This window comes from Peromyscus eremicus, chromosome 15, assembly GCF_949786415.1.
Source record: "Peromyscus eremicus chromosome 15, PerEre_H2_v1, whole genome shotgun sequence".
Lineage (NCBI taxonomy): Eukaryota > Metazoa > Chordata > Mammalia > Rodentia > Cricetidae > Peromyscus > Peromyscus eremicus.
Window position 1 is genome coordinate 60641247 of NC_081431.1, and position 15719 is coordinate 60656965.

The window sequence follows — 15719 nt, forward strand, 5'->3', positions numbered from 1 at the left end:
AACAAGAATACCTCTACCTCCACCACCTAGAGCAGTCAGGATACTTTTTTAAAAAAGATTTCCTTGAGTCAGTTTCTAATGAAAATTGTATAGAAGATTGCTTTACCCCTGAGACTCCTTAGTCCCCCCCCCTCTGTCCATATGTATGGAAGCCAGAGGTCAACCTCAGATGTCATTTCTCACTTATTGTCCACACTGTCTTTTGTCTTTTATGTAGCCCTGGCTGTCCTAGGACTCTCTCTGTAGATCAGGTTGGCCTCAAACCTGTAAAGATTCGCCTGCCTCTGTCTACCAATTGCTGGGATTACAGATGTGCACTACCACACTGAGATGTTTGAGTCAGGGTCTCTTTCTCTCCTTTGTTTTGTTTTGTTTGTTTTTAAATTTTTATTAGTTTATTATATATACAGTGATCTGCTTGCATATATCCCTGCAGGCCAGAAGAGGGCACCAAATCTCATTACAGATGATTGTGAGCCACCATGTGGGTGCTGGGAATTGAACTCAGGACCCCTGGAAGAACAGCCAGCACTCTTAATCTCTGAGCCATCTCTCCAGCCCCTGTTTGTTTTTGTGAGACAGGGTTTCTCTTCATAGCCCTGGCTGTCCTAGAACTCACTCCGTAGATCAGGCTGACCTCAATCACAGAGATCCGCCTGCCTCTGCCTCTCGAGGCGTGCTCCATCACCTGGTTTGAGTCAGGGTCTCTTATTAGCCTGGAGCTCACCAGCTATACTAGGCTGGCTGGCCAAGGAACCCCAGAGTCTCTATATCCCCAGCACTGGGATTACAACCACACATATGTACCACCACTCCCAGTTTTTAAATGTGGATTCTAGGGATCAAACTGAGTTCCTCGTAAACTATCTTTACAATCCTCTTCTTAGGCGGGGTCTCACACTGTAGCCTAGCCTAACCTGAAAATCACAGGGTAGCACAGCTGCATTCAAGCTCACAATAGTCCTTCCTCTGTGTGTGTATATAATATATACATGCATTCACATGGGTGTGTGCACATGTAATCTCTCTCTCTGTATGATATGTACATGCATTCATATGGGTGTGTGCACATGTAAGTGCAGGCACACATGCACATCTGCTCACGTGTGTGGAGTGAGAAGTCAGCAGTTGATGTCAGGGGTCTTCTGGGGATTCTGGGAAAGAATATCAGAAGCTGTATCTCTTCACGTTATTTTTTAAATTTATTTATTTCTATTTTATGCACATGACTGTTTTGTCTGCATGTATATAAACACACTGTCTGTACGGCACGTGTGCCTTGTTCCCATGGAGGCCAGGTGAAGATGGAACCTGAGTTTGAGATGGTTGTATGCTGCCAGGACGTGCTGGGAGTCACACACAGGTCCTCTGCAAGAGCGTCGAGTACTCTCAGCTCCTCAGCCATCTCTCCAGCCCCTTTATTTTTCAAGACAGTCTCTCACTGAACCTGGAGTTCACTGATTCAGCCAGACTGATGGTCAATGGGGTCAGGTACCTTCCTGTCTATGCCTCCCCAGTGCTGGGACAGCAGACACAGGCAGCTTTTACACAGGCCCTGGGGTGCAAACTCACATTCTTATGCTTGCACTGCTCAAGCCCTGCTTCATTTTTTTAAAATTATTTTTATTTTACGGGTACGGTGTTTTGCCTGCATGTATATCTTGCCAGAAGAGGCCATCAAATCATCTGCAATTGGAGTCACGGACAGTTGACGTGGATTCTGAGATTCAAATTCTGGTCTCCAGATCCCTGTTGGTTTTTTTGAGACAGGGTATCACTACACAGTCCAGGGACTTCTGTATCAACTTGCTTAGTCTTCTGAGTGCTCCCATTGTAGTCAGGTGCCAACATGCTGGCCCTTTCTTCCTTCCTTCCTTCCTTCTTTCCTTCCTTCCTTCCTTTAAATATTTTTTATGTGCATTGGTGTCTGTGTGAGGGGAGGGTGTTGGATCCTCTGGGACTGGAGTTACAGACAAACTGTGAGCTGCCATGTGAGTGCTGGGAATTGAACCAGGGTCCTCTGAAAGGGCGGCCAGTACACTTAACCGCTGAGCCAGCTCTCCAGTCCCGATGCTGGCCTTTTCCTGCTGGCCTTTTTTAAAGGACGGATTACAAGAGGAAAGGGGTCCTCTGAAGCCAGGTCAGTGTCTCCTGCCATTCTGTGTCACGGCTTATGCTACTGTCCCGTTATGCCGGGAGGACAAGGATGCCAAGAATTAAAAGGAGCAGGGGTTTGCTGGGAGGCTACGTGTAGGCCTGGGCTGGAGAGAAGTCCAGAATCAGAAGATGTTCTCAGCTCATGCTGTGACTGGCGTAGCAGACAGATTTATTAGAAGAGGCAAAAAAAAAAAAAAAAAAAAAAAAAAAAAAAAAAAAAAAAAGCGGCCTGTGATGATAGCTGGGACCATAAGGAGGCAGAGACACCTCCCCACCCCCAACACAACCCAAATGGAAGATCAGTGGCAAGGAGAGGCGCCCGTCCCAGGAATCAGCTCTTCTGTTCTCTCTAGCCTGCTTTCCAGCCATTAACTGTCCTTGTCGCCGCGCCTCGTTCTTGAAGGACATTTTTCTCAGCTGTCTATTTCGGTGTTTGTTGGGGGAGGGGGGCATTTGGGGTCATTGTCTGCAAATGAGTCCTGGACAGCAGGAGTGTGCTGCTCTGGCTCCTCTGCCTGTCATCTGTCACCCAGCCAGAGCAGCCTGCAGCTAGGCCTGGGACTGCCTAATGAAGACAGAGAGGTGGGCTCTGGCTGTGCACAGGTGTCGATTCCCCATTAGTGGAGGTGACATTCCGAAGCACTCCTCATTACAGAGCAGACATTGGACAGGCCTGGGACACGTATTGATGGCAGCAGGGCCAGCCAGCATCTGTCTCAAATCCCACGGCCCCTGAGGAGTGAGCAAGAGACAGAAGCGTCCTGAGTGTCAAATCCACGGGGCCCTCTCTCTGCAGAGAAAAACGAATTCTCGACTGGCCTGACACTGAGGAGCAAGACATTCTTTCTGCTACTTGCTGACCCAAGGGTCCTTAGCTTCAGGCCCACCCCAGTGCTGACCAGCCCATACAGAATTCATGTAGAAGAGCTTTGCCCTCCAAGGAAGGGCTAATGGGGCCAGTGGTTGTGGGCCATGTCTGGTCCTCGCCTTCAGGCTCCGATATAGAGGCTTTCTTGGAGATGGAAATGGACCCACGTTGTAGCTCGGAGAGTAGGGTTGCAGACAACTTACAGGTGGAGGGCTGTCAGGGACCAGGGCCGCATGGACAAGATCAGAGGGAGCGAAAACCGGACAGACGTTCCTCTCGTCCTTGCAGGCATGTGTGGTTAGTTCCTTTGGGACAGGAGCGACCTGTCCATCATCTTGGAAATACAGGAGCTGGGTGTCTGCAGCTTCCAGAGCCAAGACTAAAGTGGCCATAAGAAGAGCTGCTACATGCACGCACACACCCCTCCAAACCCCAGGCGCCACCCTCCTTGGTCCCAGGCTCTGCGCACGCTCATTAGGCCGCCCCCGCACAGCTTGATTTTAAACTTGTAGCAGACGGAACTCGACTTAAAAATAACTATTTTGACAGTTGGGATGTAAATATGTGAGTGACGCGTGGGGCTGTTTTTCCTTCGTGCTTCCCCCCATCCTCGGTGCCAATCCTAGCCCCTGCTCCGCGGAGGCTGAGATGGCGAGAGCGCCTCCTGCAGGATGCTAGGCGCACTGCAGCCGAAGAATTCCCTTTCTACTTAACCACACCTTGCGGTTGGAGGCCAATGTGTTTGTATACTATGTCTTTGTCTATTACCTGACAAAGGAGGTTGTTTAGCCACTCTTGCTTTTGCTGTTGTTTTGAGATGGGTCTTGCTAGTTACCACAAGCTGCCCTTGAATTCACAATCCTTCTGTGTCAGCCTCCCCGGTGCTGGGATTAGGAGACGTGCACAGTTATCCTCACACCCCCATACCTATTTGTCCTCAGCTCAGTTTGACCTGTATTTATTGAGTCTCTCTACACCGAGCACTGTGCTAGCTGCATTGGAACAGATATGTAAGCTAAGGAAGTACCCACACATGTTACCTGATGGTCCTCACAAACACTCAAGAGGCTGGCGTTACTGTCTGCCTTCTCCAGGTGAGTAGCAGAGGTGTGGGACATGAAGTGACTTCAGTGGGCTGCCACGACCAGTCGAACACTGAGACGGGACCTGGGGAGCCTCGTCCTCACCAACCTTGTGAAGGGAAGAGCAGCAGTCACTCTCTCCAGAGGTAGGGAACGGGATGGACAGCATCAAGGTCTGTCTCTCTGAACACCAGTGTTTCATCTAAGATAAAGCCAGGGCCATCAAGGACACTTTGGTGTGCCAACCTGCTGTCTTACTCTCTTTCTTGTCGGGCAATAGAGGGTAAGGGGGGAGGGGAGTGTATGATGTCCTAGGGAGTTCCAAACTCTCTCTTTCAAAGAAGGGTGAGTGAAAGCAAGGAGGAAGCGGGCCAGAGAGTAAACATGCGTGTGTTCGGGTGTTAGTGGCCCAGCCAGGTACGATTTTCAGAGCGTGTTCATGCTCAGAGTCCAACCAGCTGGTCCGTGCCCCCTTCCCTGTATGTGCAGACAGTGTCCTATACCCTCGGCTAAGTGTCCACTGATGTTCTCAGGAACTTTATGAGCACCATGTGCATGCATGTGCCTAAGAGGCCAGAAGAGGGTGGTGGATCCCCTGGAAGTTACAGGCAGTTATGAGCTGCCTCCTGCAGGGGCTGGGAACTGGACCCAGGTCCTCTGCAAGAGCGACGAGTGCTCTTGATCACTACACCATCTCCCCGGCCCTGCTCTCGGGTTCTTTCTCTCTTTCCTAGCAACCCCTGTCCCAGAACCTCTGATGCAGTCACTAATGCTGGAATAAATGTCTGTCAGCCATTCAGCATTCACCTCCCTCCTGGAGCCTAACCCCGTGGGGGTCAAAGCTTTGTGTGAAAGCACTAAGGAGAGGCCAAGAGGCAGATATAGGGAGAGGAGAGAAACTTGGGAACAACAGGACCCACCTGTGATGTAAGAGGTCCCCGCAGCACCTGATGGCAAGATCCTGCTGGATTTTGCCAGTGCATTTGGCCTCCAAGGCTCAGCTCCATCCATCCCCTCCGAGAGGCCTCTCCCGGCTCTCAAGCACTTTGCTTGAACTCTGCCTAGAGGATCTTGCATCCTTTGAGCCTTGTCCCGTTGCTTTCTGTCATATTGAAGCTTCTAAGGGGGTGGGGGTGCTGGCTGACTTCCCGTTCCTCCTGCAGTGGCTCCCACAGCGCTCTGCTCAGGGTCAGGACTCAATACTGACTTAATGAGTTCAGTGGACAACAGCATTTGCTCAGGGTAAAAGCTGGGATGCAGATAACGGAGGGGCTGGGCGGTCATGAACCAGAAGCACAGGATGTAGGCCTGTCCCAGGCAAGCCTAGGAACACTTCGTGAATTCTTTGTGCCAGGCATTAAGGAAACTGAGCTGGGAGAAGAGAGCCACCCTGGCCATGAACAGTCAGTGCACACTGCTGTACAAAAATTGCACATCGCCTGTAATCCCCAGCTATCGGGAGACCCGAGTTAATCAATTCATCTACAGCTGTTCCTTCCTTACAGGAGACGGGCTTTGAGGTTAGGGCTGATGGCTCAGGCTCTCTGTCCCTTCTTAGGGCCCCATTTCTTCACAGTAGTAGAATCTCTGCACTGGCCCCTCAATCCAAGTGGACTCTCAATGCAATAATTCTTTTTTACAGCTCTATTGACATACAATTCATACCGCCTGGTAACCTTTGTTACGAATGTGCCTCCATCTTTCTTTCCTTGCAAGACTGACAGTCGTGCATCCTGTCAATAGTTCTGAGAAGCCCAAGTAAAGATCTTTAGTTTATACTGAAGTAGCTGTAAGCCATGAGATCCTAGTGCAAGTCTAAACCACGGCCCCTTTGCCCACCCTTTCCAGCACCAGTCAGTGTGACCCACTAGTTCCCTGAGGTGCTAGGAGGCAGGAGGCTGGCTTTCCCTCAGTTTACAGATAGTACAAATAAGGCTCAGCGTACCTGAGCCTCAGGTGTCCCCCAGTGCTCCCCCAGCCCTCATCACTCGTGTATACATTCCTGACTTTGCTACCCAGCTCCATTCTCCCTCCTCTCGGATCGGCAGGGACCCGTTTGACGTCTGCTGCTGTGTATTGTAGTGTGAAGCCAACGCGGATGCCCCACATGCCTCGACAACATAATTCACTCGCTGCAAAGGGACGTAATAAAGTGTGTTTATTACAGCAATTATCGGCGCAGAATCTGCCAGCATGCTTTCCAGTGGCAACCAGAAAAGTGCTTACTCCAGATGCAGAGATGTCGGAAACCGTGCAGCTAGGGCCAAAATGAAATCAACGAGGCTTGGTAAATGGGTCTCAGTCACCCTAGGAAAAAGAACCGTTCAGGAGTCAACTCAACCGAAGCAGAGGTTAACAAGATGTAGATTGCGGTCCGTTGGATTAAGATCTGGGCCTGTTTCCAGGATCAAAGTATTGGGGGACATACACAGAATGTACCCCATAACCCAGCCACCCCACATGCTGAGTTCACATCTCACTGACTGACATAGGAGCATATAGATGGAGACCATTAGCACCAATGATTCTCAGGGATTCCCTACCACTGTGGTGGAATTCGGGACACAGGAAGACAATCAGAGGCATTGGAGGAGAGGCAGAAGAAACAGCTAAGAACACCTGTCACTAAATGCTGCCTTCAAGAACATCATCACGCTACAGGGTAAACATGCAGCTCAGCTGGAGAACACTTGTCTAGTGGTCCTGAGGCCTTGGGCTTTGTCCCCAGCACCTTGCAGGGGTATGGAAGAGGGACCTCGATTTCCTGAAGGGAATATGGCTAAATTAGAGGGAGTCTGCTTTCTAGCCTGGGGAGTATATGCTGTCTTGCTTTGGGCAAAATGACTAGACAAATGCATTTGTCCTAGCTCTTTGGTAGAGGGACAGAAGGGAAGTCATTTAAATTCCACAGCAACATCAAGTTATCTGACTGCTGTAACCAGCCAAGCAGAGTTCTTCATATATTGCTTGTGCCAACAGGAGAGTCCTCAGAACACTGGGTGTCCCCAACAGAGGCAGCAGTGTGTGTTTTGGCTCACTGAGTGGACACCCGGATGGTGGTCACCCAGGTTGACCATAGTTCTGACCTCCCAGAAAACACAAAACTGGTTATTGAAGCCAGCAAACCAAATAGGTCCCCTTGGTTAAGGGATGACTTAAATGTGCCCCCCTCCCCTCAGCATTCCTTTCCCTCCTCTGGCCTCTTCGAGAAGGTGCTCCGCTGGGGGATGAGGGCAGAAGGCAGCTGGGCTCTCTGGAACAGAGAAAGTCAGAGCTTTGAGCATCATGAACAACAGGATAAAAATAGCAGCGTTGCCATGGCAAGGGAGGCTGGGAGAGTCCTGAGGATGTGTCTAGGTCCTGCCATCTCCCCTGCTGGCATCCCTCCTGCCCCTCATATGGAATGCAGGAATGAAGGGAGGGGGGGAGAGAGGCCGTCCCAGCAGGGAAGGGGGCTGACCAGAAGCCCACTGGGAAAATCCCGGGAACTTCAGAGCCTGGGTGCTTCTGCCAGAGCCCAGACTGCCCATGTAACAGGGCCCCTGCTACTGAAATGTCTTCTTTGGTGTAAGGCTGTTCTGAGCAGCTCCTAGTTCACCCTCCCTGTCTGCTTTCCATGTGAGGTTCTAACCCCACAGGAATCTAGAAAAGGGGCATGGTGAGCACTAACTACTCCAGAGCTGGCCTGGGGGACCAGAGGGTTTGTTCTGACAAGCCAGGCACCTGGTCCTGGATCGTTTAGCGACATGTACTTTGAAGCTTTTAGGAGCAGGTGGTGATGGTTATGATTGTTCTTCCTGTGTGTTGAAGATACAGCAGGGTCATTTCTAGGGAAGACTCTGCTTCTTGGGGGGCTGTCAGCCCAACCACTTGCCAGGCACAGCAGTAACCTTCAGGATGAGTGAAGAGCAGCAGCTAGGAGGCCACTGAATGCAGCGGTCCGGACTCCCTCTCCCGGTGAAGCTGGGAACCAAGGGTCCATCTCCAAGTTTCAGCCATGTCTGGCCACATCCAATACAAGGTGCTCTTCATGTTGGGTAGGGAAGGCAGGTGTGGGACTCATCCGTGGGAGAGAGGAAGCAGTTTCTGTGGTCAGGAGTCAGTGGAGGAACCCCAGGGGAAGTGGGAAAACTGTAACTCCCCACACAAAGGGCACCAGTGCCTCCTCTCCTACCCACTGCTGTGCAAATCCGGCCTGAGGGACGGGGGAGGAAGACTCCATCATCTTAAAGATGGGCCATGGACAGCTACCCAAAGTGAACTCAAGCAGATGTTAGGCCCTTCTGAATCCCTTCAGTATCTCTGCCGTAGGAGCACAAAGATGGCAACAGTCGTGGCCTACACAGGGCCTGGTGTCCCAGCCCTCACTGGAGGAACATTCTAGAAGAAGCTGTGGCCGGGACTTTCCCTCATACTCCAACACTTCTTAGATCTGCCTGTGACTCCAACCTGTCCTCTTCACTGTGCTGTGTCCTCAGAACACATCCCCTGGGGCACAGGACACCTGACACCCCACAAAGCCTGAACTCAAGAGTACATCGGTGCAGTCCCTTCTATCCTTGAAGAACCAGTCCCGGAAATAAGGCCTGACTCATCCAAGGTCACAGGATCACTGGTACTCAAGCAAGGCTAGAACCCAGGAGACTGGCTTTTGGCTCAGGGCTCTTTGCATCTCATATCTCTTTTTCAGTTAAATTATTGCTTTTTATTTTCATCTAAAAATTAACCATTTCTTTATATATTTCTATGGATCCATATACTACATTCAAAATGCCTGCCTACCTCCCTTAGGAGCGGAGAATGGAAATAACATTTTAATGAACTGTTTTGAACCTAAGACAAGAAGCCCTTTGGGGTCCTGGGCCAGGGAGAGGGCATCCAAGTCCTAAAAACCTCAACAGCCATTTATATTCACACACTTTCCACTGACTAGTTCCATAGCCCAAGAGGGGGAACGCAGAGCCCATCCCCTAGGGAAGATGAGCACCACGCTGTAAGAACCGAAGGTGTGTGCACACCTGCGTCACCCTGAGAGCAGAGGGCCACCTCAGTAGAGTCTAAAAAGACCCACAGGCTGGCCTTCCCTCAGGCAGAGTGAAGGAAACATTAAGCAGAAAACACAAAATTGACTGAGCCCAGCCAGAAGCTGAAGTGGGAACAGGTTTCCGGCTGCTTCCCAGATGCCGAGAGGGACAGACTCCCCATCTCCCTGAGAAAACAGTCAAAATAATAAGTGTGCATTTGCTAGATGCTGCTACTGCCTCCTCCTCCTCAAGCCACGCCTTCTGCGGCATGCCTACACCTCACCTCACCGGGGATGTAGGGAGCACGGACAGCTGTCTGTGAGCAGCAGGGCTCGTACACTCCAAGAACCTTGAACCACCCAGGTCCCCATAGTAAGGGCTCTGAGATATCCAATGTCTCTCCCACACCAAGGGCACTTTTGTGGGGTAAGCAGCTCTCTGAGCCAGCTCTCTGCCAACCCCTGGGGCTGCCTCCCTGCCAAGGGCTGTGAAGCGAGCACCAGAGAGCTGCCCCCCTTGTTACCCTTCCCAGACCTAAGTTCTCCATTCTCTGACCTGTTCTCTGGGTGAGCCTATGTGGTTGGGACATAACACCCAACGCCTCTCAGTATTGAGGATATGATTTCATCCTCCAGTTCCAGAGAGACTTCTCTGATTGCAGCCTGGAAGGCAGGTCGCAGCTGGCAACACTCGGGGAGGGATCTCTGGCTTCAATAGCAAAGTATGCCCCAAAAACTTTTCCGCCATCTCTGCCTCACCCAAGGACTCCACTGTCTAAGAGGAAACCGGATCTTTGCTTTGTTCCTTGTGACCCCACTGGCCTTTGCTGCAGAGGCTTGCTGTTTCCCTGAGGGAAGGATTTGTTTAGGATTCTTTGAATATGACAGAAAATAACAGACAGTAGGTGACTCAGGTGGGAAGGAAGACGCCAGAAGCCAATGGAGAATAGAGAAGCCTCTTGGCTGTGCTCACGCTCTACCAAGACAACCTCGATCCCAGTGATTATGCACAAAGCCAAAGAAACAGCCCTTCTCTATTTGCTCAGAGGCCCTCACTGAGTCCAGGCCTTCCTTCATCTCGGACCCTCCTCCGGCCAGGCCTTTGTTTATCTGTTCTGTCCCGGATGGTGGTGGGAATGGGACTCCTTTCTGTGCTGAACTGTTTCCATCAGGAGAGCGGCCGGCTAGCAGACCAGAAGCTACAGAAAGGATGTCTATTGCTAGAGTTCCTTCTTCGTTCCCGGCTCTCCCTCTAGCACCCGAGAGGCCCAGGCACAAGGCCAAGGCCAGGGAGGAAGGGGAAGGGAGAAGAGAGGAAGGGGAAGAAAGGAAATGCTTTCTGAAGTCCTAGAGATGAATATGGGACACAAGACCCTGAAGCAGGAGATTGACAGCGCGCTGGGAAGATGAGGGGAAAGTCAAGGGAAGTCCTAGGGTTCCCTGATCCAAGAGTCCTCTGAAGGTACCACATGCCAGCGTAATACCTTCTCCAGCTTTCCAAGGAGAGGAGAGGATAAGCAGGGGAGGAATGAACAAAATGGGGGCAGTGGTCTGGCCTAGATCTGGGGGACAGTCCCTGAGGGGCTTAGTACCTGGGGAGAGGTCTCCCCACATCTATGTGCTGCCAAAGAAGTGAGGACTATACGGAACTGGTGATCCAGGACCAGAACTGAGGGAAGACTGGCCCGTGACACCCAGAAGAGTCACCCCACTGCCTGGCCCCTGAAATGTCTACCTCTGGCCTCCGACCTCCGACCTGGCCCAGCTGGCCCAAGAGGATGCAGGGAGGGGACTGAGACCTTGGGGCCCCAGCAGAGACTCCATCTTGTGCTTGGAGGTAGTGTCTCAAACATCAAACTCTCCAAGGCGTTTGTAGGAGCAGCTACTTTCCTCTCCCAAGGTCACATTAGCCTCATGGGAGACGTAGCCCTGAGACGAGCCTGGGAGCCTCATTCCTTGCCCAGTCTGGTGAAGAAGGCAAGTGGTGGGTCCTGGAAATCCCTTTGTGTAGCTGAGGCCTCGCTCCAGGAACACAGAAGACTGGAAGCTAATAGGGGTGGCCATAAGAAGGCTCAAGAGGCGGATGCCCTCACGGCAGTCAGACTCCCGTTGGATGAAGACGGAGGCACAGGCACTGAGCTCCACAACAGTGAGCAGCCTCAGGCCTGGAGCCACTGGGAGCTGACAAGGAGGCCCTGGTTCTGCTCACACCGCTGTTTCCCGCTCTCTGTGAACGTCTTCCTTCTTCCTCTTCATCTTGCAGAAGCCGTGAAGACCACAGAAACAGGCGAAAGTGAACTGGGGCATGCCCTGGGCCAGGCGGGGAATGCTCACCAGATATCTGTAGGGAAAGGCAGGGTAGGAGAGTAGGAGAGAAGCAAGAAGAGAAGCAAGCTGGGGTTATCGTTCCCAGAACCCTTGGGGCTCCCCGAGGCTGCTGCCTGTCGTATCGTCAAGTAAAGGAGTTCCGCCACCAAACCACAGCTTCTCATTTCCTGCTACATGTGGAACTGGCATCACCTTAAGAGGAAGGCCAGCCGGGCAGTGGTGGCGCACGCCTTTAATCCCAGCACTCGGGAGGCAGAACTCTGTGAGTTCAAGGCCAGCCTGGTCTACCAAGTGAGATCCAGGACAGGCACCAAAACTACACAGAGAAACCCAGAAACCTTGAAAAAACCCAAACCCAAACCAACAACAACAACAACAAAAAAACCAGGAAGCCCAGCTGCTACCTGTGTTGTCCCTGGCCTTCCGCCTCACCTCATCCCCACACAGCTGCAGCTGATGAACAGGAAGCACGCAGGCTTAAACCAGTCTCTGGACATGCCATTTCATGCAGGTTCCAATATCACATGTGGGGGTGGGGGTGGGATGTCCACTGGACTCTTGAGATCACACATCCAACACTCCAGATGCGGGAGTTTACAGGCTGAAGAAGCCTCTACTTACATATCTAGAATGGAGTCTCAGAGTCTGTCCTTCCCTAACAATCCCAAGTTGTCTGAAACTCCTAGAGACCCTTACAAGGGACACAAGGCAGCACACAATCCCTCTAATGCTGTCCTGGTCGTGTGGAAAGCAGACAGAAAGGGAGGGCCTCCAGCTAACAGGCAGTGTATTTAGTTCCTGCACGGCACAAAGGGCCGGGAGGGTGGCATACCTTTCCTTCCTCAGGTAAAAGGCCAGTCTGAGGTGAAGGTTGAGGCCGGGGTAGGCCTGAGGTGGAACACAGGAGTCTGGCCAGGGGTTATGGGCCCAGGCTGGGGAAGCATACTCTTTATCCACTCATTTCAATTCTCCTTGTGTTACTCATCGGTATGGTCGTCATCCCCCCACCACACCCCCCTTTCACGTCTCTGCCCATCCTGTCCCTAAACAATCCTGCTGTGAGAGGGAAAGAGACGCCTTCCAGTCAGCTTGGAACAGGAAGGTAGGCATCCTACCCAGAGGTCAGGCCAGCACCACAGGCCTGCTGGGAATGGCTTCTCTCTCTAGGAAGAACACCGGGAGAAAGCCGGTGAGGGTGAGCAGAAGCACAAGGCACCCGCCTCCCCCTCATCTCCTGCAGAAATGGTACAGTTGGTGCCCTGCTCACTCAAGGCACACCTGTGAAGTAGCTTTCCGGTCTCTTGAGGAACCAGGCGGGACCCATGTGGTGACTGTCTGGACAGTTCCTGGGGAGCTCCTTTGGGACAGACTTCCAACGTGCTTGTCCTGCACAGCTGAATGCCTTCTATGGAGCTGGTCCCGTCAGGATCCACCCCCAGTCCCGGGTAATACATCCAATCACTGTAATTAATAGGGATACTGCATTTCCAGTGACCAGCTGGATGGGCAGGAGGCCCAGCTTGAGTCAGCACGGGTAGGAAGGCAGGCTGCTATTTAATAACCTGCTTTCCAGCACCACTTACACACCCACTCTGGTGGAGTATATATAGTGAGCAGAGAAGTCTCTCGGATATATATAGATAGAACCGAGACACAACTACTATATTTCTAGATCTACCGACTGCAGCAATCTCTGGATCCCCCTCATGACAAAGCAGGGGTGGGGGCCGTCCACGCAAGGTCCTATTTTTGACGCTGAGGTGGGCATCGATCTCTCTGGGCCTTGAGTCCATTTTTTTCTGAATACCGGGTGGCTAGTCAGGGCTTGACATTTACAGCCCAAACCTGAGGGACTACGTGGGCACTGGGAGTCCTACCTAGATCTGGAGGGGAGGGAGAGAGCCAGTGGGGTCCCTTGTCATTGGTAACTAATGCACACACTCCATGCTGGGGTGCAGGTGAAGGGTATTATCCAGAAAGCACTCTCAAGTCACCAGAAGAAAAAAACAGCAACGGACACACACCACGGAGGACACCACAAGGATTGCCTGGGGAGGAAACCCGCTCTTGAAACAGCGTGTCGCCCCCGCCCCACGGCCGGTCTAGCGTCTCTCAGTCCCAGGACACCCTCTTTCCTCTTCCCCTTTAATGCCTGTTCTTGCCCAGAGTCCTTAGGGGATGATGAAAACACTAGTTTTTACACACACACACACACACCCCATGGAGAAAGTCGGGGCAGGTGTAGGAGGAACAAGGGTTTATGGGGCACAGGAAGAGAGCCCCTTGCGACCGCTCAGTGGGACTCCTGGGTTCTTTGCTCCCAAAGGCAGCAAGATCAAGGCAGAGAGCCAGGCTACTCTGCCCAAATATTGACCCTCAAGTCCTCCGGCTTCTCCTTCTCATCCTTGCTAGGAGTCCCATACAGGGGTATAACCCCGGCAGTCCGGGCACAAAGGCCACTGGACTTAGTCCCCGAAGTGGGTAACGCATGGGGCAGAGAATTCCAGTTGGTGTGTCTGAGTGTTATGGCTTCATTCCTTTTCTCCCGAGGCCCCACCAGCAGGGGCCCTTGAGAGCCCCACTGCCAAATCTCTGCACCAGTGTTCTGCCCTGGCAGGCATGCACGCCCTTCCCTGCCTGCATCCTCCACACTTGGCAGTTAAGCTTTACTTTCAACATGGGCTGGAGGCCTCCTGGAGAAGTCAGATCCCATGACCCCCCCACCGACTGGGTCAGATAGATCCTGGAGTACCCTGCTTCATCTCTGCTCCGGTGGGAACCCCCCACTCCGTTCTCACCCAAGCCACTGTTCAAGAGTGGGTAAGGAATGGACAAACGGCCATCGAAAACTCCAAAATGAAGAGGGGGCTGACACTGGCCAATGCTCCTGTTGCCCCCCCTCCCCCTCCAACTCCACCTGGTTCTTTTTAGCTCAGTTTAGAATGGTCTGGGGTCTAATGACCAAGATGGTCCTCTGCCAAGCCTGCTTTGTGGGAGCCAAACAGAAGAGACGCCAAGTCACAGATCATCCATCCTTCCAAGCCAACGATAGACCCCCCCTAGCCTCTCGACTCATCCCTGCCTGCCTTTGACCCTCACACCACATTCCCTGTCTGACCCTCCCACCTCAAGGGAACAATCTGAACATGTGCAGGAACCAAGGGACAAGAAAACATTTCTAAAATGAGGGAGGAAGCCGGGGCTTCAGGCTGGCAGAATTAAAATTCTTCAGTGTCTCTAGAATTTTGGCAATGTCCTCCATCAAAGTGGGCGGTAAGGGGGGTATATGGTACTTGAGTGTTGGGACAAGCCAGGAATCTCTGACGATTGTTTCTTCCACCCCAACCCCTCATCTCCTGAGGCAGGAGAAGAGGCATTTCCAGCAAGACCCACCCCAGGTAACCAGCAGAAGTGACTCAGTGAGGAGGGGTGCCCTAAACCCCGGGGAAACAATGCAGAACCCTCCACCCCCTCCCTTGTGCCCTCCGCACCCGAGCCTCAGTAATTAAAATATGAATTCACCTTCCCTCCCAGAGCCATTCATCCCTGCAAAGGGAAGCAGCTGCGGCTTAGGAGACCGGATTTGGGGATTAGCTCGGGCGGTGCAGCAGACACACCAGGAGAAAGAATTCAAAAGGAAGGGGGTGAATTGGGTTTTCTCCCACCTCCTCCCTCTCCTCTCCCCTCCCCAGCCATCTCCGAGCTTCACACCCACCCCTTCCCCCAAAGCCTGGCCTCCAGGTTTCTGGGAACTGTAGTCTGCAAGGCAGTGTTGATAAACAGGCAGACCCGGGGTGGGTGGTAGCACAAACTACAGATCCCAGGGCCTCTTCCCAAGGCTGCCATCCGCCAAGCTGGGCACAGGGCACTCGTCTGGAGAAGTCTGTGTTCTCCTTGGAAGTTAACCCCTTCTTGGACTGTTAGGGAAGGAGCTCTGTGGACCTGGAAGCCTCTCTGCCTTCCACGGCCTGTAGAGGCCGCAGTGCCTGGCCTGCAGGGACAGCCAGCCTTCCCCCCTCTTAAGTGCCTTGCTTGTCTACCTACAGAAAAAGAGGAAAAGCCCCCTCCTCAAGACTACAAGGACAGCAAAGGATTTAATAGTGGTTCTGAGGGACTTAGAGGGAACAGTAGCTGGGAGCAAGAGTGAGACAAACAATACTCCTCAGTGATAATGTCTTTGCACCCTATGTAAGGGGCTCAGCAGCCTACGACTGACTCCCGGCACGGGGGAGCCAGGCACCTGATGCAGACTATTCCCACC

General features: G+C 52.3%; 1 protein-coding gene across 1 annotated transcript; it reads right to left on the minus strand.

Moving 5' to 3' along the window:
* Positions 1-10970: 10970 nt before the first annotated feature.
* Blacat1 (BLACAT1 overlapping LEMD1 locus) lies at positions 10971-14237 on the minus strand. The gene has a single exon (XM_059280750.1). The coding sequence runs from the start codon at positions 11435-11437 to the stop codon at positions 11336-11338; it is 102 nt and encodes a 33-aa protein (XP_059136733.1). The 5' UTR covers positions 11438-14237; the 3' UTR covers positions 10971-11335.
* Positions 14238-15719: the final 1482 nt, after the last annotated feature.

Bases quoted from the DNA above. Each gene is read 5' to 3' on its own strand.
- Blacat1 (XM_059280750.1), bottom strand. From the start codon at position 11,437: ATGCCCCAGTTCACTTTCGCCTGTTTCTGTGGTCTTCACGGCTTCTGC.